The 27,269-nt window shown below is 44.7% G+C and overlaps 2 protein-coding genes across 3 annotated transcripts in view; one reads left to right on the top strand and one right to left on the bottom strand.

Moving 5' to 3' along the window:
• Positions 1-25,250, bottom strand: part of PIGL (phosphatidylinositol glycan anchor biosynthesis class L) — a 53,126-nt gene extending 27,876 nt beyond the window's left edge. Inside the window, exons 1-2 of the mRNA XM_030962843.1 lie at positions 25,007-25,250; positions 21,970-22,069 (exon numbers count right to left, since the gene is read on the bottom strand). Of these exons, the coding sequence (XP_030818703.1) occupies positions 21,970-22,069; positions 25,007-25,250 (344 nt within the window). The remainder of the gene's footprint in view (positions 1-21,969; positions 22,070-25,006) is intronic.
• Positions 25,251-27,095: 1,845 nt separating this feature from the next.
• The window catches only part of NCOR1 (nuclear receptor corepressor 1), a 55,881-nt gene continuing 55,707 nt past the window's right edge, over positions 27,096-27,269 (top strand). For both annotated transcript variants that reach the window (XM_030962423.1, XM_030962420.1), the window contains exon 1: positions 27,096-27,153. The gene's annotated coding sequence lies outside the window, so the exon portion shown is untranslated. The remainder of the gene's footprint in view (positions 27,154-27,269) is intronic.

Here is a 27,269-nt window from a genome sequence, read left to right as displayed (position 1 = left end):
TATGCCTGGAACTCCATTTGCGACAGCAAAGCGGGCCTGGGCAACAATGAACAAACCGAGCAGAAGGAACGCGGGGCCCTTTGCGGCCGGGGCCGCTGCCAGCGTTATGCAATGCTCGCTATGGCAACGCGGGCGCTCGGCAGTAACCCCGCCGCAGGCTCTGAACTCTGCCCCACTCGCCGGCCGGGTGTTTACACTGCTCACATCACGGCCAAGGGAGGCTCCTGGCAGCCGCCCCAGCACCAGCCGGGTTTCCAGGACCGGCCAGCACTGCCAAAGGCTGGCAGCCATTCGATCTTGAGCCCCGGAGAAGGGAAGGGCACCGGGCAGCGAGTGGGGCTTGGTCCTCACGCCATGCACACTGAGCATCCAGCGAGGGGAGAGAGAAATCAGTGAGGAATAGCGGATTTGTCTTTCCAAACAAGCTGTGGGTCTGCGATGGTGTTCGCAGGGGCCTTAGGATGAGGGAAGAGATGAGAATGTCGACTCCATGTTTCAGAAGGCTTGATTTATTATTTTATGATATATATTATATTAAAACTATACTAAAAGAATGGTCTCACTATCCTGGCAGAAGAGCTGTAAGAGCACAGGTAGAAGGCATTAATACCCTGTTGTTCTAAGCTAGGTTTGCTCTGCAGTTCTGCCACACAAAAGGTCACACATGCATCCTAACATGCCCAGCACCTCACCGTGGAAAAGGTACAAACCCAAGGGGAAGGAACAAAAAGGCTCTCACAGCAGCCAGCAAAATCTTTCAGAGGCAAATGACTGAAATGCCACAACCTTCATATGCCAAATAAACCTGGTGACCCTTCAGCACAACCTTAATATTAAATCTGCTCTTGGAACGACAAACACACCACACTGTGTAGGCAAAACTGCAGTTAGAATAGAAGAAAGGATTTAATCAGAAGACTAGCAAGGAATAGAAAAAGAAATCATAACAAAGGCTTGTGACTGACTGAGACGGTCTGGACAGCTGGACTGTGATTGGCCATTAATTAGAAACAACCACATGAGACCAATCACAGATCCACCTTTTGCATTCCACAGCAGCAGATAATCATTGTTTACATTTTGTTCCTGAGGCCTCTCAGCTTCTCAGGAGGAAAAATCCTAAGGAAAGGATTTTTCATAAAATATCATGGCTACAGTGGGTCTGCTGGTGGATAAAACCAGCACTGGGAGATAAAAGAAATAATGGGAAGGATTCCACTGATTGATGAATGGAAAAAGATATTTGTTTTTACAAATAAATTTTAGGTTTGCTGATAAATGAAATTAGACATTGCAAGATGAAAGAAACAATGGGAAAGAAAAACCCCTAAATTCTGTAAGAATTAAAAATTAAAAGGGAGGGTTGTACATTAGAGGGGAATCTTTGGTATCAGGCATACTGGGGAGTCTGAACCTCTCAAGTACCTCAGCCAATGGGGAAAGAGAGAAGGGAAATGTGGCTGGGCAATTGGGATAAAAAGGAGGCTGCGTCCTCCAAAAATTTGAGAGATCCCAGGGGAATGCCCCATGGCCTCTCCTTTTATTCGAATAAAGCCAAAAAGGACTCCTCTGTCTCCTTTTTGAACATAAACCTCTGGTGTTTGTGGATTAAATTTCCTAACATCATGAAGCTTTAAAGAAGGGAACTGCATTGTTGCAAAGTGTGGAATATGTAAAAATCCCTTTGCTTGCTAAAATGTATAAATAGTAAAAAGTTCTGTTGGTTGATTTGTGGAGTTCACCTGGCACACCCAGGCTTGGCAGCTCTGAAATAAATAATCAATGTCTGTCTCGAGTGTGCCATTATTGGCTTGCTGCACACCGGGTAACAAATCCGATTTTTGCAGACAACAGTATCTTTTTTCTTTCCTTAATGAGTGGCAGATGAGCGAGGATAATGAACTGGAGCTGGGCACTCGTCAAGAGCTGCACGTACCTGGGTTACACGAGGTTGCACAGAGCTCCCAGAGTGGCACAGAACTGTCCCAGCCCTGGCTAGGGAGCATTCACCAGGGCACAGAGGAGGATTTAAAGATAGGGATGCTGTGCTCCACAGGTGCCTTGCTAAAATGGTGATTCAGTCTTACAGCACAATCCCGAAGGAAAAAGCTGCAGATTCCCAAGGCGCTGTGTGAGTGCTGCCATTGCTCCGGCACTTCCACAGCATTTATTTCCACAGGTTAACAGATGTTCATTAACTCACACCCCTGTGAGGCTGGTATGGGGAAGTGAGTGAATAATAACCTCCACATTTTCTAATGAGAGAATTAAGAGCTCAGGTAACTCTCCCTGGAGAGCCCGAGGCAGCAGAGCTGAGTCAGGGGCAGAGCCCTGAGCCTGGCTGCAGCACCCACACACACTCCAGGAATATCCTGCACTGCCTGGGGCAAACAACAACCCAATCCTCAACAGGGCCTCTCGCAGTGCTCTGCAGAGCCTCCTGTACTCCTAGTCACTTGGACTGAGCAGAAAACACATTTACAGTTGCAAATGATCCACCATTACCACCAACATCAAACGAGCTGCTTAAACATATCCCCAGAACTTGCCAGGGGACAAAGTGTGACCTCTGCATCACCTAATTGTGCTCTGCATGACACAGCCCTGGATGACTCCTTGTGTCAATAATCTTGGCTGCTCTTCCTTTTAGGAAAAAACTCATGTCTTGTCCTAAAATATTGTATTATCCAGTAAAACCTTGCTACTCTCAGTAAGAGGTTGTGTGGATTTCTTTTCTTTGCTATGATGACAAGTTCCTTGTCACAAGAATGGGCCCTGCAGATACAGCTCTGAAAAGCAGTGCCTTGACACCAGAACTGTCTTTCACATGTTCATCCAGTTATCCCTACATCCAAATATAAAAGTTGCATTAGAAAAAAGAGAAAGGAAATTTGTTAGGTCTGGCTAAAAATCTTGACACTCCCAAATTTCAGTTTAAATCAGAGGCTCAGTCTCATTTCTGCAGGAAGAGGCTGCTGCAGCTCTCAGACCCTCACTGGTGACAGCAGCTGTGGGAGTTCTCCTCCAAGCCTCAGTCTCTTGGCACCAATCCTGCAAAGCCCTCACCTCTCTCCCCCACAGGTCAAACCTCTGCCTGCAAATGTTTTTATCCTGCAATATTATACAGTGCCTTTCCCAAGGCAAATGATAAACCAGCCTTGGCAGCCCATCGTGTGGCTACTTACAAAAAAAAAGAGAAATGCTGAGTATTTGGCTTATGAGACAGAAATACAGGAAGAAAATATTTATAACAATGCTACTGTTTAAATAATGGAGACCATAATTTATTACAGATGTGACCCTTCTCCAAAATGAAGGGTTTAAATCTTGCTGATGAAATGTAATGACAAGAAGTAGAATGGACTTAATGAAGAATTCAACCAACTTCAATTCTGAATTGCCTCCTTTTATCACCTGCCATTTTGTACCCCAAAATAGGAACAAAATTTGCTTCTTTCAAGCATTGTTTGTCAGACTTTTCAGTGCTCAGATTTAAAAACTGATTGATAGGAAAACATCCATCCTTCATCTTAAAGGAGACTGAGAACTTCTACATTTAACAAAATTCAGTTAATTATTAACAATTAAAGATGAGAAAATGGCATGGAACTCAGACAAGATTTGTTATGCTTACAGTCAATATAAAGAATGTAGAATGGATGTGCATGGAAGGCAGGATGTGAAATGAATTATGTCACTGCAAATGGCAATTGCAGAGAAACAGACTGCAACACTGAAATGAGAAACCGTGAAATTACTGTTCAAGGAGTCTACAATGAGATTGAGTTAATATGTGACTGGTTAGAAGAGGGGGCATGACTTGGCATGGAACTGTAATCAAAATGTTTCCATTTAATGCTTCACTTGGGACAGAAGGATCAGGTAACAAAATATTCACCCCAAATACCATTTCAGTTGCTAAAAAGGTATTTCAGTTCCCTGCACTGCAGTAAAAATACTTTTTTCATTTTAACTAAAATGGATTTAAGAAGCTACAAGAGGCAAAAGATGCTCAATGATGTCCAGCAAAGAGTTCATTTTCCTTCTCCTGATGCAATAAAACTGAAATCATAAAACACCACCCACATTTGCTAATCTTGTGCACATTAGAAAAAAGGTGGATGTGCAACAAATGAAAACATTGACTTCCTATTTGTTTCATCAAGTTCCGTTTTCTCCTTTTTAAAAAGCTGGTGTTGCATCACCTGAACAGCATTTCCTTCAGAACAAATGATCTAAAGCCTTCAAAATTGGCTTCAGTATCACCAACAGCAACAATAAAACTCTATGAGCAAACAAGTAATATTCATTGAATTCTTTGAGATACTGAGTATCTTTTACACTCTTCTACTCATTATATGAAAATACCTGAAAGTGTTTAACCATTTGCCAGCACCACTTACCTGCTAACAGAACATAGTCTATTCACAGTTGCTGTGTGTTGGGCATTCTGCATTGCTGGCACTCTTTGTTGGTGGGGCTGGGTTCTCTTAAATAGAATTCCTACTTGGTAGTGGGGTTATGTTAAATGTACTCCCAACCTAGCAAGTGTCCTTTAAGGAATTGATTCTTTTTAATAGTTTGCTCTAATCTGAAGTACCACACCCACCACCTCCAATTCAATTTTATACTGGAACTGAAAAACTTTGTCATTTTATGTATGCTGATTGAACTGGGGCCAAGGGGAATAAAACCATTAAGGTTTCACGTGAACTCAGAGAAGAAAGACTTCTTTGGTAATATAATTACAGAGCACAGAGCTCGTAAGAGGAAATGAACTACAGGGATTTATTTGATTAGACTTTTTTTTCTTTTTCCTTTTTAATGATAGCAAGGGCTCTCCTTCCCCCACCCCTTCCAGTCTAACAGTAGATGTTGAGCAAATTCTTGGCAGGCAGGAACTGGGACTGTTACACAGGGATGTTTCAATGGGGCACTGTCATGGATGGAGTGTGTCCAGTTCAGTTTTGAGTATCTCACCCATTGCTGAGGAGCCTGAACAACAGTCCAGCTGTATGAGAGTTTGTTTGTACAAGGAACTGAGGTTCTGTCCCACCACCTCACCTTTCCAGCATCAGGGCAAAGCTGTGGCAGGGATCTGTGAGCCACTTCAGGGGCTGTGCAAGCCCCAAGGGCAGTGGCCAGTTTACTTGGTTGTCTTGGTTACGTTGTGGCTGACCTGGGCTGACCAGATCAGTGTGACTTAATCATCCTAAGAAGGAAACAACTGCAACAAGCGGAGAGCTAATTACTGTAGGTTCCCTCCCTGAATGGACTTCCTCAAGCTCCTGCCTCACGTTCACAACCTTTGGCCTGCCTCAGCATTCAACCAATTCTGATTGTGCACCTCCCTGGGACAACCAAGTCACCTGCAGCACTCAGTGCACTCTGTACCATGGCTCTGTATCAGTTCACACCCACACACTCCCTGGGGGCTCAAGAAGCAGCAGGTTATAAACTCCTATTTACACTGTGTCAATATAGAGGATTTTACCATTAGTTACAATGTAAAGTGCATGTTTTACCCACTCAGAGTGTTTAAGCCCTGGTTCTCTCTCTCTCTGTACAGTAATGCAGCTGTGGAGATCATCTGGGAGACTAAAACAAATGGTGCCCTGATATAATCATAACAGAACTGGAGGAAAGGCAATTTCAGCAAAAATTTTGACAGCAGAATCTGCTTCTGTTTAAGTCTGACCTGTTCTCCTTGCAGAAGCAGCATGACAGAATGTTTTGCAAAAGATTTGTATTTATACACTTGGCTGTCAGCTCTAGACGTTGCTCCTTGTCTGTATAATAATTACATGGAATGCTCAGTGGAGATGTTCTCTAAATTGAAATAAACAGAATCAATACAGACTTAACTGCACTGTCACACCACATGAATAAAACATGCTGATGGATTTTCTTGGCCAGTGTTCAACAGGGATTTATTTGGTCATTGTTATGCTACGCAAAGTGCATGTTAAATGGTGTGCCAGCAGTTGAAAAATGCCATTTCTGTCTTTTACCTATTGTTGTTGCCAATAACTCCTAGGATTCCTCAAATAGAAAGAGTTGCATATTTATCTCTGCCACACAGTACAAGGGAAGAAAAAGAAACATTTTGGAAAATGGCTATGTACAATGGTTAACACTAGATAGGGATCTAGGGGACAGATATAAAAAATTACTCAACATAATTACAAGTTAACTTTGAATCCTCTGCATTTCTTGTACTTATTTCTCCAACATCAAACCATCCTTTTTTCATGCTGCCTGATGAACTGCTGCAGTTCACTGACTCCTGGACCTTCACTTGGTTTTGCAGTCCATATATCCTCTAGAAGGTCTCACAAAACAACAGCCAAACCCCTAAATGTGGTCACTTCCTTCATCACCCCAAGCAGAGCAAGGTTGTTTCAGTTCACTGGAAGGCACTGAAGCATGTTCAGGTCTCATCTGATTACAGAGAGCCTGTAATGCCCCGAGGCCACTGAGACTGTCAACACAGCTGTCCCTGCGTGCTGAGACAAATGTCCTGCTGGGCAATCCCTGAGTCAAAATGGAAACACAACTTCTGACACGGATTAGGGCTAAGGACAAGGACTGGAAATAGGCCAGGAAGCCAGGGAAGTTTATTAGGTATTACTAAAGGAGATTCTATTGAGCTCTTAGGAAATACCTTGACCCTGGTGCTGTTCTGCAAGTCCAAGTATTCTGAAGAATTTCACTTCTCTGGTCACCTGTTGCTGACATAACATAAAAATGAACATTTTCTGAGCATGTCTCAGACACACAAGACCACACAGAATATGTATAAAGCTCACAAAGAAGGAAGGTGCAGAGATCTACACTCTAATGGCATTATTAGCTCTTGTGAGAAAAGCAGTCTTGCTGCATCAGCACTGAGCAGCTCCCACCCTCACCCATCCCACATCTTCATCCATCCCACATCTTCATCCTCCCCACATCTTCACCCTCCCCACATCTTCATCCTCTCCACACCTTCATCCTCCCCATATCTTCACCCATCCCACATCTTCATCCTCCCACACCCTCACCCATCCCATACCCTCAGGAAAACCCTGGCAGAGCTGCAGTCAAAGGCAGAAATTCTGTTTCCTGACACAAACTCTGCAGCAGAAGCAAACTGGAGCAATCCAGTCCTTGAAACCCTGACCAATCTCCTGAATGCACATCCTGAGGGTTAAACATCCCCAAATAAATTACAATTACTGTTCATGCAGATCACCTTAAGACCTTGGGCAACAGTGTTTAAACATTAAATTCTGCAGGTTTATTTTCCTAATACCTCTTAATACTCTTTCTTTTTAATTAATTTTCTGGTCATCATTTCATTTTCTGGCTTAGAAAATGATTGATTCAGTAGGTATCTGCTCCCACATCTGGGCTTTCTTTAAACAAAGTCACAAAAATGATGAATCTTCTCCTACATAATACTTTATTGCTTCCTACATTTATGCTTTTGGTGTTTTAATCATAACTAGAGGCTTACACACTCCCATCTCAGCAAGCACAGTACACTGGATAAGCCAAAAAACCCCATTTTCAGTTGAAGGCTTGCCCAGACATCTAATATTTTATCATAAAAATCTGAAATTTTCTTTTGCTCTGAGTCACTGATATAAAATTTACTTCATGGAACATCTGAAATAGGAAGAAAAAAAGGGAAAATAGGCCTGTAAAACTGGACTCAAAGAATTGGCAGGAGCATTCCCAAGCTTGGGCCCTGTCCCTGCCAGTTCAGCTGCTCCAAGGGCCAGGGGGTGTTGGGGACACCACAACAGTGACAGTGCCACACAGAAAATTCAAACCAGGCTGTGGTGAGGGCCAAGCCATCAAAATTCCTGCCCACCTCTTCCTGCAGCCCAGGACAGGTGGGTGTCAACCCACTCACTAAATAAGTGATTTAGTTCTTTCTAAAACAACTCTCTCTCTAAGGATAAAATTTAATTTCTCCAGTTTGTTGTATTAATGGGGATGGAGTGATGCATTTCTCCTCACTAAATTAACTTTTAGTCATGGTTTGTGCAATTTTGAGTTGAGATGGAAGCTGGAGCTCCAAATCATAACAGTATTTTATAATTGTTTCCAAACAACTGGGTAAATTATATCAGAATTTTTAGAAATAATGGAAAAGCTTATCAAAACACAGTATTAAAAACTAACACATGCAGTAAACAAAGATAATATTAACTGTAGTTAAGGAGATAAAGCAGCTGGTTTTGGATCACACATGCTGTTGAGGCATCTAAAAAATTAGTAGAACAGACTTTCACATCTATTTTTATTCACAGACCACAAGATGAAAAAGGATTTCCTCCTTCAGTTTTGAATGAGCTTCTCAACTCTGAATTACTGAGTGTCTGATAAGACAACTCTAAAGGAGTCTCTCACTCTAAAATAGTCTAGAGCTAAGAGAGAAGGTTCCATCCATTCTGTGGTTTTACTTTCTCTTAAACAGTGGCAGGAAAAAGCACAGTGCCTGCCTCTTAAATTTCATGTAAGTTATCATGTTAAGAATACATGAATCTTAGTTCTTAGAACAGATGGTCATAAATGCACATTAAATCACAATGTTTTATTTTAAAGCATTTAATTTAGCATAATAAAATATTAATAATTGCAATAAATTTTGATCCATGCTGCTCCAGTGGCTTTTGGTTTTACAGGGCAAAAGCAGGCTTGTCAGCTAATTAATTCTTGTGACTGAGTGTAGTTATTATCAGTGCCATAGACTTTTAAAGCCAGCAGGACCACTATGGTCATTATTCTCATACAACATGTGTGGAACAGCTCAACAGACCCCACCCACCAAATCTCTTCCTGCTGTTGGTCCTCAAGTCATCTCATGGATAAAGCAAACAGCTCAAGCATTTGAAACATCCATTATTAGGCCTGGTTTCCACTTCTTTCATCATTCCGGTGGCAGTTTTCCAAGTATTTTACACCAAGATATTGAACTAGAACAAGAGAATCTCAAACAACACCTGAAGAGGCAATAACAGCTCCTTACTCCTGTCTGATATTCAAAAACTGGGAAACACATGCACAGCTGAGGGGATGCAGGGCAGCACTCCTTGGGCTGGGCTTGGCTTCAAACAAAGCCTGGCTCTCACCTGCACACTCAGACTCCTGAATACTCTGCCTCCAGCAAATGAGCGTGTGATAATCCTGTAATAATAATGAGTGTGTGAAGGACCCCTCCAACCCATTTCTCTGTCCACAGGCAGAGGGAGAAGAGGGAAGAGCACCAAGGTGCAGCCTCAGCAAACTGGGCTGGTCCTGCTGCTGCTGGTTTAATGGCACAGAAAAGAACTGAGAGCCCTGTGCTTGTCCCCAGGTTCTGCTGAGAGGGCAAAAAGAGCCTCTGGTCACCTCCTTCCCACAGTGAGCTGAGCATGGGGACTCAGTGAGTTCAGTGTTTGCCCTTGAACTGGTGTGGGCTGCATTTGGCACTCTGCTTTTAGATCAATACATAACCCAGGAGTAATCTTATCTGGCAGGAACAGGGGGGTTGGGGGAGGAACACAGCCCCAGAGGTGAGGAGAGCAACTCTTCTAAATGTTAATGGGTTAAGAATAGAAAGGTCAAATGCCTGCCTTATCAGAAGGCCCCATGTGCAAACAGGCACCAGCTCAGCAACCAGAGCACCAGCTGGGGATAAATGTCAGAAGTTGGTTACTGTAGCTGTAAACACCAAAAGCAGAATGGTGCAACTGGGAAACCTCCCAAGACACTTCTGGTTTATACAGATCACTGGGAAAGTCCAACTGCCAAGTGTGGCTGGAAATAACTTCAGTCTTAGAGCTGCTGTGGAAGCAGAGAGCACCTGTGAGCGAGCTGGTGGTGGCCCCACAGTGAGCCACTGTAGGAGGGGTGCTGAGGGTGTCCTGTGTCCAACATCCTGTGCTGGCTCCAAACTGCTCCTGCCAGGGCTCACACATTCTCCTGGAATAAGGAGTATGAGGATGGAGACAGTAAGTCCTTCCTCATCTCCCTGCAGGTACAGAGGGCACAGAACAGCAGAAGCTGCATGAGGACCCTGAGCACAACATGTAATGGATTGGGGTGGAATAAGAGATGAGACAGCACAGGAAAGATATCTCTCCCTTGAATACTAATAGATTTTTAGCCCAGTTCTAATTAATCTTCTTGTTGGCATCCAAGGAAAGAGGCCAGAAGTTGTATTGCAGTGGGCAGTAATCCTCTTGCAGATACAAGCAATCAACTTGCAGGAATGACGAAGAGCACAAACACATCCTGGTGTGAGGGTTTACTGTGAGGGGCCTTTCCCAGGCACCAGAGCATCCAGCCTGGCACCTTTTGCTTGCAATAAATTCTCAATAAAATTAATCAGCTGATTCCATTCTCTGAAAAGATTGGCAGTGAGCAGCCATGTTAAAGAATGCTGCTGTTCCCTCTCTCCTGGTACTGGGATTGCCCCAGGAGGTTACCTTAGTTTGGGAAACAGACACAGGATACCTGGCACAGCTCCCTGCTTTCTGCAGAACAAAGAGCACCATTCTTGTCATCCTGCTCCCAGCTGTAAACAGCCACCAAAGGAGAGGGTTAACTGCCACGTAAAACACAAAGAAGGAATAGTAACTACAAATCCAGCAAGGCTAAATATATTTTATCCCACAAAAGGGATAAACAAGATCTGTGCTCATAGCTCAGAGATCATATTCTAACCATTGAATAGTTACTTTAATTGGTAAAGATAGGGCTACATTTAAAAACAAAAAAGGAATGCACCCATTTGAAACCATTGCTCTCTGAAAGATGATTTTTTTGATGTTTGTACCACAAAGTGACACTCTGCAGTTAACTGGCCGTGCCTCCAGCCCCAGCCATAGGGGAGAACATCATAACCTACTTAAATCTGCAGGCTGCATCCTCCCTGCAGCAGGGCTCCCAGACAGCACAAACTGCTCCTTCCTCCACCAGCATTACTGGGCATCTGTTTATCCCCCACTCTCCTGGCAGCATCTGCTCCCTTGCTGACACACAGGAGCTGCTCCTCTGCATCACCACCCTCGTTTGCAGGCTGGGAACTCGAGTTCATCCATTTGAAAGAGCACAAATATTCAGCAGCACACATTTCACACACATGGCATCACTGAGCTCTATTAACAGTTCTGCTCAACCCTGAAGCTACTGGATTTTCAGTGACAGCTCCAGCATGTTAACGACTTGGGATGTTTTCTGAATTCATGTAGGGAAGAAAAAGCTTTTATAAAAGTACAAGATTTTACCTTTTTCTATTCACAGCAAGAATGACCAAACTTATTTATCCTATGAGTCACATCCTGAAGGCTTCACATGGCTGACAGCCTCAAGAGATATAATATACACTCTGGAGAGCCACTGCAGGGGAGAGAGAGGCTTTTCATCTCTCATTTCTTGAGCTGAGAGTTCAATTGAACTTAGTTCAATTTAGGAATAGGAAACACAACCCAAGTCTTCCAGCAGCACAATGACATTTCCTGAGCTGCTGCAAATTTGAATGAAATAATTTGCCAACTCTGAATGAAGCTGTGGAGATTCTGCCACAACTCCTCTGTTTCATTATGCAGGAGGCAATTTTGAGAATGCTGCCTCAGCTCTGCTGTTTATTGTGTGGACGTGTCTGCCTGCTACAAGTCCTGTCACTGCCTCTCACTCTGACACACGCTGGCGTTTTCTTGGCTCTCAGTCACAGCAGGGGAAGAGCACAAGCGTATTGCAGAAACACCTCCCTTCTTCATCCCTCTTTAACATGCTCCCATTTTAAAGATGATTCTCTGAGCAGATTTTTGCAGCTGAAACTGTTTCATAGAGATTCAAAATTGGACAATGAAAATGCATAGCCCAGCACAGCATTAAATGCAATCCAGGACAGACCATATGTAATTTTCTGACCTGTGTTATTTCTATGCTGTCATCATTCTGAGGCATTTGATATGCTACTCTTTGGTTTAAACCCAAGAATGGCATCTGAATTTTTACCATAATAAACTTTCTCAACAGACTTTGCATTCTCATTATTCTACCCATGCAAGCCACAAGGATTTTTTTCCTCCTTAAATGTCCAATCTGCAGGCAATGGTTGTGAAACTCCATTATTTCCAGGAACTGCTGGCAAACCTACTGCTGTCTGCTCTTCTCAGTATTGCCTGTATTTTCCTTGTTCAGCCTTAAAAGCCAAACTCGGTTTGCAAAAATGTCTGGGTTTCTTGATGCCAGAACTGAATAAAGAGTAGAACAAGACAGAATTAGATGGTTTTATTATGCTGAAAAGCCATTAACTCACATGAAAGTCTGTAAAACAACAAGAGCATAAGACTGGAAATAGATGCTCAGCCTTAAATCCTATTACCCAGAAATTTTCCTAGGCATTACCAATCTTTTTGGTAATGTCTTTTTAAGATCCACCTTAAATCTTTTTAAGCTCCACCACCCTCATCTGATCTTTACAATAAAAACAATGTGGAATATTTTTTGAAGTTGTAACTACTTGGATTCTCATCATTCAGTAAAGTGAAAATAATCTGTAAAGAAAGGCAGCCTGAATTGTCCAATATAGGTGATGGCTGCCACAATTTGGTCTTCAACAGGCAGAGGTAAAGAACTGACAGGTATTCTCAGTTACCTGGGAAGAGAATACACAACAGGAGACACAGCCAAGAAAGCTGGGAGATGTGACAAAGATTCTGGATTATTCAAATCTTTCATCAGTCACGATGATCCAAAAGCTACAGTGGAAAACTCCCCACCTAAGGGTTATCTGCAGGACCACACAGTGATCTCAGCCACACACAGCAGGATCTGCCCAGAAAGCAAGGGAGTTACTCCAAATTTACACTGGCAGGACCAAGATCAGAATCTGACCAGATCCAAACAAAAACCAAACAATGCCACAGGCTGTAAGAACAATCAGCAGTCCATGGGGTGTGCAAGCAATGGAGACCTCTGTGATTCCAATGCACTTCAGTGACTGAAAATATTCCAGTGCTATTGTTCTTCCTCTCCAAAACATCTTGGACCTCATCCTGTGTTCCTGAGCACTCCTGACAGACAGCTCTGAAAAGATAACTGACAAACTCACAATGGCCTGAGTTTCCTCAGCTGAGTATTCCCTTTTATTCCATTTGGGAAAGCTGCAGTGCATGGAGCAGTGGCTGAGGCTGAGTCCTGGGAAGGGGAAAGAGACCGTCCCTGACATCAGCCCAGTTCATTCCTAAATGCAAACCACATTGGCTGTGGAGCACAATAATAAAAACCTGCTGACCTAGTTTCCTGCAGAACAAAATCCTCTGTCTCCCCTCCTCCTGTGCCAAACCTAAATCAGATCTCGAAATTAACCCTTTGACTAGCAAGGAAAACTCTAATATTGATCCTCAGCATCTCACACCACGAGAATAGCATAGAAATAGCAACTGCTCCATACCCACAGCTCTGCAAACAAGGAGGGTTATTGCAGGATGAAAGTAAGACCCAGAGAAGGTCAGAGACCTTAGCAGAGTTCAGCTGAGAACTTATTCTCTTCCTTCCAAAGGATTTTGAAGCTCTGTGCTCCAACTGCTTTGTTTGTAACATTTCTTCTATGCAGACATAAAACCTTTGTTCATTATGTTCATGTGGCAAAAAAACGACAGCACAGCTCTGCTTTTTTAAAAACTGCATCAAGCCACTCAAGAAAGGACCATTGTTCTTCCCAAATTTTGCAATGTCAACTTGCAAGTCCTTTTCTGGAAGATGAGAGCTGATTGAGTCTGCTCCAAGTGTCTGGTGAAAGTGCTCCCTTGCAATGGCTTCACTTCCTCAGTGATGCAATGTTTCATTTGAAGGGATGCCTGGGGGAGCTTCAGAATGCACCCAGAATGCAAAAATAACAGGGCATGTCACAACAAACTCAGCCAAGGATATACAAATGGGAATTCTTTGGCTGTAGGATGCTTCCAAAGGCAGCTGTGGATCATGCTGCAGAGCAGAACCCACTGCAGTCAGGTAGGAGCAGCTGTGGAGCCTCAGATTCCAGACTGCTGAGAGCACCTTTGCTGGCTCAAACTGACACTGTCAACTGGAGGAGTTTTCAGTCATGTGTCAAAGAGGGTTTTATTAACACAAGAGTGGAGATTAACAACTGCTATAGAGCTTTACAAATGGGTATTTTACAACGAGGTGACCAACGTGCAACCTGCAAGTGGAATTGCTGACTGCAGCCAGAGCTTTCAGTTGCTGTAAGAAAGACCCTGCACTGAATAATTTAATCACTGGCTGCTCCTGTATGAACTGAGAGAGCTTTGCCTACATCCAGAGAGCACCCAGGACCTGGAAGGACCCCAGAGTTTCCTACCACAGCGTTTGAAAAAAGAAGGAAACAGGAAAGTGACAACTACAAGGCATGTCAGCAATGCCACTTCACCTGAGAAGAGGTTCCTGTCTCTGCCACTTTGTCACTCTCTGCAGGGAAGCAGTTAAGGCTTACAGAGTAAAGACAGCAGTTAATACACTGTACCCTCCAGGGAGTTTGAAGTGAAGAACAAAAAACCTGGATTAGGGAACACTGCAAAGGTTGTAACTATATCTGTTCTCTGGATGCTGCATCTTCACAGGTGAACTCCACAAAAGCTTCTGCTCCACCTTGGAAATGAGGAAGACAAAAGCCTGAGTTCCCACAGACTTACTACTAACACTGGTCAGGGTTAGAAACATGATGATGGAAAAAGAGCATCTTATTCATCATATCTGCTCCCTGAGGGCTTAGGAGTTGTACATGCTTTTTTTATTGACACAAACAAGCTTTAACTTCTATTGTCTTGCAGAGGAAGAGAAGGCTGAACTCAGTTCTGGCTCACACATCATCTGCAATTCCAGCCAAATCCCAGCCACACAACTTTTATTACTGGGAGGATGTCAGAGGCAAAGACACAGCTAGAAACTCAGAGCCCAGACTGAGCTTTGCTGTGCTGGCAGGGAGACAAACCAGTTTTTGATTTGTATATAAACAGAGCCAATCTGAACTGGAAGGTCATTAAGAGAAAACACATTTTACACAACACCCATTGTACAGTTCCCTTTCCAACTTTCCCCATACCAACATTTTTTTTTTAATAAGACTTTGTCTTCTCTTGTTGACTGTTTCAGTGACAATTCCTGGGTGTGCTGAAGTCAATGGCCAACCCCCACTGGAAGTGATGGAACTGAAATTCTTTAGACTGGATCCCAAGGAGGAGTTTGCCCAAGAGAGACTCCAAATCCCTTCCTCTGCTTTCCAATACAGTAATTACCTGCAGAAAATGCAAGTCCAGCGCAGATGCAAAGGATGATGTTTCCAAAGCATGTCACAGCCTCAGATCTCACAGATTTACTTTAACTGAGGCACTCACATTTTCTACTGTAGCTACAATTAAAATAAGATGATGAAGATCCACAAAGAAACCACACAGTTCTTGTGATCAAGGTGTTAATGCCTGATCCATTATTGTGAGAAGGCTTTTAAGAGCATTCCCAGCAGAAATAGGAATATATTTTCCCTGAGTAAGCCTGGAGGAATGCAGAGATTCAAAAGCTTAAGCAGAATCCCTGCTAGATTTTTTCTGTTTGTTCCTCCTTTTTAAATTGCTGTGCTTATTTGATATAATTGTTACTCTTTAAGGTTAAGAGTAAAGCATTTCTCTGAAAAAAGACCTGTGTCTGCTTGTAATTAACAGCTGCAGGTTCAAATGAGGGACTAACAGAGATGTTGCTGGGCTATCAAAGCAGGGAACCTTCAGAAGCAAAAGAAAAGTGCCTGTCATTCTCCATTAGTTCCTCAGGGTCAGTGTTGGCAAAACACACTGAATTGTTCTACATGTAACCAGCAAAATAAAGAGGTTGTTGTGGTTTGCTGTGCTTAAAAGGGGACTCCTGAGTATAACTGTTGAAAATAGCTTTAATCTAAAGACTGTATCTTTCTATAGCTTCCTGGAAGCATGAAGAAAGTCCACTCAAAATGTTTTAACAGGAAATCAGCAAACTCAAAGACACTTCCTTCTGCTTGGACACAAGTGTTCTAGTGACAGAATGGCTCCCAGCCAGGAAATCTGTGTTCCCAAGAGACAGCAAAGCTGGGACAAGAACCATCTGCAAATCCAGGATGGCTCCTTGGAGCTTTCTTTGCTCTGAAGATGATGCCTGTCTTTAATGTATGTGGAGGAGATTTAAAAATCATTCATGAAAGAATAGTAAAAGGCAGCTCTGAATGAACTAGGAATGAACAAAAGAAAAACAATCCTTGTAATGGATTTTCCTGTTCTCCTGCATGTCCCTATCTTCAGCCCCAGACTCCTGAAATGCAGCCATTATGCACAGCTTTATTTCTTTTCTTACCATAAGCTTAGCAATGCTGATGGTTTTTCAGTCAAATCAAACTTTCATCAGCTTCAGGGGATGGCTGGGATCCCTCTTCTCATCTTTCATGTTTTGAGATCAGTATTTCATAGCTTTTATTCTGCTAAAATCATCTTGAGAACTCAAAGTATAAATTTCAGTGCAGAGTATTTTGATTTGATTCCCATAAACCATTTTGTCCTTTAGCTGTACTCCTTCATTTCCCCCTGCATTTGTTCTGAGCCCTTGGCCTGTCTGGCCAGGCTGTTCCCCTCAATCAATCCCTGCTGTGGCTTCAGTGATGGGCTGGGACAGGTCCCTGTTCACATCTGAGGGAGAATCCTCGAGTGTTTCCAAAGGTACCATTGCTGAGGGAACCCAGGGCCCTCTGGCACTGAAAGGATCTTTTTCCTTCGTCCATCTTTCCCTTGGTGGACAACAAGGAAGTTCCTTTTGCTGAAAAGCTGAGGAAGGACCTGGTTCATGGCAGCCCCAGGGGGAAAAAAGGAGCAGATTTCCTTATTGACAGAAATATCTGTCAATAGCAGTCAATCTTGTCAAACTCAGGACAAAATAGCTAAACCCAACTTAGTGCAATACAAGGCTTTGTTTCAGAAAGCAGCTTTCCTGGAGGGCTGTGAGACAGCTCAACCCCCAGAAGAATTTCCTCTTAAATTATTGCATAGAGCAACACTTATAAAAGCAGATGCCTGAAGGCAGACTTTGATATAATCCTCTTTATAAAGTGTTCTGAGGTCCTAAAATGCCAGCAGGAACTGCCACGTAGGAAAGCATTTTGAAAAAAATTCTCTATTTAGAAATGTAAATATAAATAGGTGGCCAAATCTTTTATTGTCTTCTCAGAAAGAAAACTATTTACATTTCCAGAATTACACTAAACAGAAATGAAATTTGGCTACAGATTGATAAATATCAAGATCCCCACCTGACTGACAAAGTGCCCTCTTGTCATGATGAAGCTTGTTAGTGTTCAGGATGATTTTGAGTGTGTTTGGCTGATTCAAGGGATGTAGGTTGATTTCTCTGCAATACACACTGAGCATGTGATCAATTTACATGTCAGATTTCTGGTCCCACAGATGTCGTTCTTAATTACAGAAAATTCTGAACAAAAAAAAAAAGGCCTTTACAGCATTGCTGGGATAAGGAAGATTAAGAAAATCCCATCACTCACTCCTGAAATATGCAGCTCTTCCAGAATAAAGCATGGCAGCAATTTTAATTAGCATACAGATCAGCTTTTTAGAATTAGCAATAAAATAAAATGTCAAACTATGATACCACAGGGAACTTAGGAAGACAAAATGTAACTCATTATCACAATTACTCCAGCAGAATTAAAACTATTAACTACTGATCCCAAAATATGAAACAATAGAACAGGAAAGAAGAAATATTAGGGAATAATATCACCTTTGTGATAGAAACACATAATAAGTAAGACGAACACATTTTTTAGGATCCCACAGCTCTGTGCCCTCAGCACCCCACATCAATAAACCCAAGGACAGCAAATCCAAACGGGATCAATGGGATGGACTTAATGATTGTGCTTCTAAATTTTGATTTAAAAAAAAAGGCCCAGATTTCCAGTGATATATTTTGTTCTCTGAGGGGCCTGAGTGTTTTTGTATCTTTGTGATCACCACAACCAGACACACACACTATTTACTTAAGGATATATTTTTCCCATGACCTTACAGACTCATTTCTCTGTCACGGAGAGGTCATGGAAGGAAGTTTGTTAGAAGTTAAATATGAGGAAGTGCAATAAAGCCTATTTATCTTATAGGAGGAAAAAATGAGTCCAACAGTACAGAATTATTACATAAAAAATGAAAAAAAAAAAGATTTTGAGCCTCTCTGCAGCCTCATAAAAATTAGCCTGTGATAGTGCATGGGCAGATGTCCTCTCTGCTGTGCAGTGTCTGATCAGAGCCTTTTTGGACTTCAGTGAAATAATAATAATAAAAAAGCAAAGGGAGTGCAATTTCCATGGAAACTTGGAAAGAGATGTAACATTGTTTGCTGTAAGTGTCCGACTGTGAATGGAAAATTTTCCAGTTTACACAGATCTCAGCTATTATTTTCTTTGCAGTGCAAACTTGGGCCAAATATTTTCTGTCATATTAAAGATGCTAATAGTCAGTTTTACTTTCTGTCCAGAACAACAGTGCACAAAAGCTTCAGAATCCACAGTAAAACATCTGATATTTATCTTTCCATGAACCCAAAACACACATTAGAAAAAGGAATAATTTGGGCTTCCTTTTATCTGCTTCTCTTCAGAAAGAGAAGGCAGATCAGAAATCATCTCCTCTTTATGTGCAGTGTTTCAGACTAATAGACAGCCAGAGCATTGGCAGATGTGCCCACTGTAAATGGGAGCTTAGCTCACAGGAAAATCTGCTGTTGAAGCACATAAGATGATAAAAATATTCCAAAAGGACAGAGTTTACATTAACATTTATATAATTTATGAAGTGACTTTTATCTTACATGAGTTTCAGAACTCGCTCTCTTGCTACTCCTCCCTTACCCAGCTGCAGGAATAATTGTGACAGTCCAGAAATTAATTTTGAACAACACAAGCCCAAGTTCTGAGCTGTGCTGCTCCAAGTGCTAAGCCTTGTGTGGGAATGGTAACAAAAGTGAATTGTGAAACTTTTGTCCCCTAAATGCAGCTGGTTGGTGTACTGTGGGAGCTGTGACAATGACACGGCAGCTCAAGGAACACCTCTGCAAATCTGGTGCCTGACCTGTACTGGCCACAAGTTGGAAGAGTCCAGAGCTCAAATCTAAATTAGTCTGGAACATGTGTGCATGCCCAGACATCCCGGCCCTTCCCATTCCTGGACATGTCCCACAGAGAAAAGAACTTTTCTGCAGGAAATGTGGGGTGATCTCAGATCTCTAGGGCTGAATTGTGGGTACAGTTTGGGGCCATATTTATGCAGATTTGAGTTGTCTTTAAGTGAGATAACAAACACAATGCAACATCAAACACAGCTCCTGAAGGATCCAGGCAGAGCAGTTGTGTGATAGAGACTGAGCTGGTCCTTCTGGGAATCCTGGATATAATTGAGACAGGCATTGTTTAAGGCAAGGCACTGCTTAAGAAGGATTTGGTGTTTAGCACAGATTTCATCATAGGCTGACTGAAGCTTTCTCTTCACAAGTTCACACAGAGTCCCAAAAGTCATGTTGATTTTATACCTGCCTGCCCAGAGAGATGACAGAGCAAGTCAATCACCTGGCTTTGAAAATCTATTTCCCCTTTTACATCTTGCAAATTCTACTCACTCACTTGTAGATCACACAAAGAAAGAGGAAGCAGCATGACTCAGCTCCACACTACAATGGCTGGAGCAGATCCAGACCTTGCAATCCTTTGGGCTTTCCTTACCAAAACACAAAGCTGCAGCTTGGCTAATGTAAAGCATGCAGTGTTTGTGTAAGCAATGGGAGATGGGCAGCAGGCCAGCAGCTCTCCCAGAGCAATGTGCTCCTTCTTTACATTGATGGCAAATCATCTTCTGAAGACTTCAGCAAGGAACAAAAGAGCCAAAGGGCTCTGATCTTAAAATGCTAAGGAGGAACAGCCTCCTGAGCTGTATTCTGTAGGCATGAATTCACATTGAAATCTAGTGGTAAATGATTAATTACTTTAGCAAGTTCCACACAATGCCATACCAGCAAATATTTTTGTATAACCTGTAAATTCCATAAGGCTTAAGAGACACAGGAAAACTACTGACCTTAGTGAATCCAAGAACTTGGAAAAAAATTCAAGAACTCTGAGTCTTAGTGTTTTGTCTAAACCACTGGAAAACAGTATCTAAAAATCAGGTACACAAGAAATTCAGTGTGGTCTAGAAATTAATCCTGATCCTCTACCAGTTTGCTAACACCTGATTCACAGATGTTTTTCATGAAGAGCATCCACATGGTGAGTGATGGCACAGTAAATAATGCACTGTAAACACATTTAACTTGGCTGTGTAAACAAGCTTGGAGCAAAATTCATCAAGAACCTCACTTCATTTACTCCCTGAGTGCACAACAAAGTTGAAGGGTTTGATGGTTATCTCACAGCAATCTAACTCAGAGATAAATGCGTACATTCCAGCCCAGCTCTGGGCAATGGGATGGCTCTGTCATTTCAGGCACTGCCTTCACAGGGGGAGCACAGATCAGGACAGAAATGTGTGCAATTATAATAATAAAGTAAGAAAGAGGCATCAGCCAAGAGATTTCTCTGAGAAGGCCCTCACCTTCCAAAGACTGACTTACAACAAGCAGCTCCCTGGGCTGTGTGTGTGGGGTGACTGAGCAGCATCAGAACTTGCATCACTCACCAGCCAACCTCACACTGCTTCAGAGGATAACAGGCCAAGTGCCTTCAGGGCTTTAATGTCAAAGATGGTTCATTGAGCAGACTTTATGCTTAGCAAAGCTGAGCAGCTTTTTCCTTATTCCTCCCCAAAATGTTTTGGGCATTGTCATATGCTTGTGCTACAGAACTTGCAGTTACCCAAAGCCAGCTCATGAGAAGTGAACGGAAACATCTCTTTTCATTCCAAAGGAAAAACAACTTTTATGCTGTTTTCCTCAGCAAGCTGAAAACTTGGAGAGAAACCTAAAGCTAAAAAAAGCAAAGAACTGAAAAAGATTCATATTCTGGACTGTGGTTTCTGCTGCCTTAGCTCAAGGGAAAATATGGTCATGGGAAAAGGGCCTGCCTGGAGCCAGAGTTTTTTCCAACTCTGTTCTAGTTGGAGTGGCTTTTAATCAATATGTTGCTATTATTTCTTCATAAACAGAAATATTCTTTATGGGCTGTGTGATAGCTGTTTACAAGTGAAACAACCACTTGTATCATGTTTCCTAGCAATCAGTGTCTCATTCAGATCTTATACACAGACAGTGATTGGGCAATTTGAGAGGCTTTTACAACATTAGTTCCAAGTTTCACTGATTCAAAGTGTTAAATCACCCTCCCAGAGGAGAGTTCCTGCACAGAGAAGTGTCAGCTTTGCCACCCTCTGCAGCTACACACAGCTGAAACAACACCACACCTTAGAAAAACAGATCTTGCATGGCTTAATTTTGAAGAATCTCACTGTCATGTTACTGTGGACTGTCTTTAGCACTGCAGTTCACTTTTGTCTTTAGCCAGGACCAAAGCAGATTGTAACTATAATAGAATTCCACACTAACTCTGCAAAGACCACCTACAGACAAACCTGCCCCGGGCAATGCAGAGAATTTCTGTCTGTCTACAGTTGTTATACAACAAAATGTGATCATGCTGCCCAGACACACCGTGCCAGATGCCAGCAAGTGTGGTTATCATTATTCCAAATGCTGTATGAACAGAGCTTCACCTAGGAATTGTGATCCCCATCATGCAAAAGAATTGTCTTCTGTATTAATTACATTTATGAGAAGAATTAACAAAAATATCTGATATTGTCTTTCTTGAGATTCCTCAAGGCTTTTTAGAACAACAGTCAGCTCTCCTGAATGTTAAAGTGAACTTCAACCCCCTTTAAAACTGGAATTCTACTGGAAAGGAAAACCAGTTACCTGTGATCAATGACTGTGACATCAGAAGCAGGAATCCCCAGGACACAACAACTCTGTTCCAGCTCTTTCTTACGAATCTCTCCTTGATTGTAATAATTTCCTGAAAACAGCAAACACAGCAACACCATCTAACTCAGTTTGGGTTCAGATCAAGGGGTCCAAACAGCTCAGCATCTTCTTCCTTGTTCCATTCACAGAGGAAATTAAGACAGAACTGATATGGCAAGACTGCAAAAACTTAGAGAGGCAAAAGAAGAGAGAAAACCTAATCAAGATAAAGGCAGTCAGGAAAAGTTGTAACAGACATCAACAACTAACAGGGAAATGGGATTCATCATCTTAAAACATTGGCTCCTTCTTCACTGAATTATTTTCTTCTCATCTTGCCCTGACATTCCCTTATTTTTTCTTGGCATCAGCCATGCAAAGTCCCTGCCAGAGCTGTGATGCCCCTTCCAGAACACTGCTCTATGCAGGGCAATACTTGCAACTCAATTTTAACTTTGAAGTAATAAAATGAAAAAAATACAGTTGAGTATTAATGTGTGATTTGAGTCTGTAGTCAGCTGTCTTGAATTACACCAGAACTTTTTATTGTTGTGGGTGTGAGTCATCTAAATCTAGCATTTCTCTGGAGCAGTGTTGCAATCTGAGCCATCACTAGCGAGCTTTGTACAATTTTCAAAGAGGCAAAGAGTAACTAGAAGGAAAAAAGCCTCTTCCCACAGCCTGTGACTGAATGACTTTGGGAGACTGACAGTGACTGGCTGTGGGATGAACGTTGGATTGCAAGCTGCAGCTCCAGCAGAGTGAACTGAAGGGTGCAGCTTGTCTGGAATCACTGAAGGAGTACAAGAGGGTTCATTTCAGAGTGGTTTTTATCATTACCAACACTGTGCTGGGAGGAAACAGCTTTTGCTGCAGTGCAGTGTCACAGCAGACTGCAGGTGATGCTTTATCCAAACACTCCCACTGCTCCCAAAATCCCTGACTTGTGCTGAACTCAAAGAAACGGCTCCACAGCTGCAGAAATGTGTCAGGACATCAGGAGTGTGTCAGTGCTCACCAGAAAGAATGGGCAGCTGTTGAGAGCAAACCCAGCTGAATAGCTGATGCTGCTGGACCTCATCCATGGAGCACTCACAACAGAGCCAGCTACTACAGAGAGCAAAGCACATTTAGACTGAGTTATTAATTCAATCTAAGATTATTCAGTGTGTCAAAGACTGATTTCTTTCTCCCAGTGCTGTAATTCTAACTCATTTCTAAGTCAAATTGATTGATAACTGAAAACTGCAAGTACAATGGTTTTTAAGTAATGATTTTGTCTCAGTGTTAACAATTTGCAGTGCCTTTGATCAACTCACTTGTCATCATCAATCACTCAAACAATGAGAGGATGAACCATCTGAATCACCCACAAGACTAATCAGAGGCTTTTAAAATAAAAATCTCTTAGCTCATAAAGGTGCTCTCCCCTACATTTCAAGTGAGAAAGTACCTAGAAGGAAACAGCAAACACACTAAATGTGTCATGCCACTGAACGAGGAGTAAAGAGAAAGGAAAATTCAACAAAATAAACAGAAACACAACACTTTGGAAGGTTCTCTATCAGCAGCAGTGTATGAGTCCCCAAAACTGAAATGGCAGAGTTCCACTTCAGTAATCTCCCCACAGCTGTGGAGAAGCCAAATGGGATGCACAGACCTCTGTCCCTCAGCAGAGACAATGAAAGCTCTGCACTAAATCTTGAATGGAGGTGCAGAGCCATCAGCAAAACCACTGGACTTCAATAGTTCAGTCCCTGTCTCCTCACCTGGGTGGTCTGGCAGGACAGGCAGCTTTGGAAATGACAGAAATGTTGGCAGTGAACTGGCTGGAGCTGCCCAAGGCACAGGGGGCTCTTTCCCAAAGCTAAGCAGCTCTCAGTGTAAGAATTCTGGTACTGCAATAGGTCTGAAAGATCAACTCAAACTAGGTTGTTTCTTATGCACAGAAACCTGAACAATGGAGTAACTGCTCAGGTGTCGGTTCTGCAGAGCAATCTGGAGCTTCAGCAGATCACAAGAACACAAAAGTGCCATGTGCTGTGGAAAGTTCTTGTTCTGGGCAAACAGTGGAGCCTGTAAGAATCTCTCCACTCTACTCAGCCCCAGCTGCAGTGCTGCTTCCAGTTTGTCATCACTGCCCTTCCAAAAATCACATGAACCAAAGGAAGAGTCCAAGGGAGAGTGATGAGAATGATTAGAGGTTTAGAAAACATGATCTATGAGGGAAGACTGCAAGTAATCAGGTTGTTTAGTCTGGAGAAGATAAGGCAGAAGAGGCAGATAACAGTCCTAAAATATGTAAGAGGCTGTTACAAAGGGATACTCTGATTTCTATGTTCCTGTCAGGCATGAAAAAATAAACAAACAAGCTTAAATTACACCAGTGACTCAGGGAAAAGTGATTTGAGAGAAAGCTAAAGCAGCATCGACACAGACCCCACAGGCTGAGGCACCTCCCCGGACATCCTGGAGAACAAACATTTGTCTGCAGCAAATGAAGACACATCGCTGCTGCCTCCAGGTCAGCACTGATGGACAGCGCGGCCTCGCATTCCCTTCCGGGCTATTGTTCCATGCTCGGATTGCAACCCAAGGGCTGCTTTAGATGTGTTACAGTGGATGTATCGCGACATTAAACCTGGACCATCCAAACAAGTGTTCTGCAAGACAACAGAATTATAGGGAGATGCCAAAAGGCCGCGCTGAGCAGCACCTCTGACAGCCCACTGACACCGCCATGCAGCCTGAAAGCGCTTCAGCAACTTTCAATTTGAGCACGTTCCCCTCCGTTCCCTCACGACACGCTCTTGCAGAGGAGAGGGGAGGCGAGGCACGGGGAAGGGCGGGAGATGGCCGCACCGTGCCTCAGTTTCCCCAGAGCGTTAGGGCGCGAGGCCACACACGTGGGGAGCCATCGCGGCGGCCTCCCCGTGCCCCGGGGGGTGGCGGGGATGGGGGTGCGGGTGCGTGGGTGGTCCCCGCTCACCTGCGGAGCAGCAGAGCACGGCGGGGGCGGCCCCGGCGCTGCGCAGGCCGAGCAGGGCGGGGGCGAAGAACATGGCCTCGTCATCGGGGTGCGCCGTCAGCACCAGCGCGCGCCCGCCCCGCGCGCCCCCGCGGGACCCCGCGCGGCCCCGGCGCAGGCGGCGCGCGCCCCCGAGCAGCAGCAGCAGCGGCAGCAGCGCCACGAGCGCCGCCGGCGTCCCCCAGCACCACGGGCCCGCTGCCATGGCGACCGCCCCGCGCCGCCGCCGCGCCGCCGGGAAACGCCGGCCGCCGCACGAAGGTTCCGCCGCACCAAAGGGTCCCACCCTCCCCAGGGCCCTCCCGTCCCCGCCTCGGGGCGGGGCCGCTCGGCCGCTGCCGCGGAAACGGGGCCCGGGCCGTGCCACTCCGGGAAAACGTATCCCGCTTCTGTCGCTCCGTGAGGAGCGGGACCGTGCCCTGGCCAGGCCCGAGGGTGAGCGCTGAACACCGGCTGTGCTCCTGGGCCAAAGCCGTATTGACCCTGCCGGTGCCTCCACAGTAATTAACAGTGAAACAGTCGAGCTGTTCAGCGTGTGGTACCTTTTATCTCTGCTGTGGAAGAGACGTGGGTTAAGAGGAAGCTCGAAAGCAGGGCGGGAGGAGCTTGTCTTCTGACACGTTCTGTGGGTTATCCCCAGTGTGGCTGCAAACGGGGGAAACTTTTGGGTATGGTTTAGAAGTGAAGTCAACCACTGGAGAAAGCTTCAGAGCAGAAGGAGACAGGAAGCATTAAAATAAACATGAAACAGTCAGTCAGATGCATGATGGCGTGGATACTTTGCTTTTCCTAACAGGCAAGATGGAAGACAAGTGTACAGAGCAATGGTGGAGTGTGGGAGCTGGGTGGGTTAAAGCATAAAAGGTGAACACAATTTATTAGAGTTCTGAGGAGCAGCTCAGACCTCAGCAGGTGTATGCCTGACTGGTCTCCCCGGGCTCTTATTTGGACACCTTTAACTTCCCTGTGATTCCAAGCCAGAGTCATTGCTTGTGTTGGGATTAGAGACTGTGAACATCAGCCTGGAGATGTGCCGTGTCACCATAGCGTGGCACTTTTAACCACTGTAATAGCCCAACCCTTGGTACAACACGTGTTTGCTGAGCGATCCTGCTTGCCGCAGGGTGAGCCCCAGCTTTTTTAGTCTGAACCAGTAATTGTGTGGGCACCCATCCTGCAAATGTGGGCACGACTTCTCCATTTAATGGAAATTGTGACCATGAAGTATTCTAATCTTGCCTAATGCTATGTCTTTCCCATAGTAAACCTGATTAGAGACTAATTTGTGATTTTAGCGCATCCTGAGTTGCACATTTGCACGTACGACGCCGTGCAGATTTGAAACTCCTGAGAATGCAGGGAACGAGTTACACACTTCATTCCGGGGGAGGAATGAACAGACATTTAACGAGATTTAAACCTCTCTCACATTTTCGGAAGTCATTCGTCGCCGGGGCTCGGGCCCGAGCTCAGGGACAGCGCGGGAAGCACCGCGGACGGGGCGGGAAGAGCCCTGCGGGACCGGACGGGCTCCGGGCGATGCTCCCGTGAGGGGCTCCTGAGGCCGCGTTCATCGGCACGGCCGCGGCCCGGGCCCCTTATGGGTTATTATCAATTTACATCGGTCCGGCGAGGGCCAGCGGGGCTCTGTGGCTCCCCGGCCGTCCGAGCCCCGGGAGCCCCTCACGGGCCCAGCCCCGTTCGCCTCATGGCGGCCGCGCCCCCCCCGGCCCTCAGCGGGAGGGGGAAGGAGCCCCTCCCCGCCGCACCGGCCAGCGGTCCTGGAAGGGGCATAGCACGCCGCCCTCCCACTGCCGCGCTCTCCAGTGGCTTTTCTCAGCCTATTGTGTCTGTGCCTCACCACACACCGGCACAGCCTGAGGAAGGGGAGAGCCACCGCGGCCGGTGAAAGGTACGGAGCCGCGGCGCCGCGGCTTGTTCGGTATCTGGCAGGACCTGGCGGGAGGGGGCGGAGCGCGCGGGGCCGGGGGAGGGGAGGCAAGATGGCGGCAGCGGCGGCGCTGAGGGTGAGGTGAGACGCCGCGCCCGCCCAGCCCCGCCGGGACCCGCCGGCACCCGCCGCCCGGCCGCCCCCGCGCCGCGCCTCGGTAAGCGCGGGGAGCCCGGCGGGGCGGGGCGGCGCGGGGGCAGCGGGCTGAGCGCCTCCGCTGTGAGGAGGAGGAGGAGGAGAAGGAGGAGGGGGAGGAGGGGGAAGAGGCGGGGG

The sequence above is a fragment of the Camarhynchus parvulus genome, chromosome 19, assembly GCF_901933205.1.
Source record: "Camarhynchus parvulus chromosome 19, STF_HiC, whole genome shotgun sequence".
In the NCBI taxonomy this organism is placed as follows: Eukaryota; Metazoa; Chordata; class Aves; order Passeriformes; family Thraupidae; genus Camarhynchus; species Camarhynchus parvulus.
Note: the sequence above shows the minus strand (reverse complement) of the source record. Positions and strands in the feature narration are given on the sequence as shown.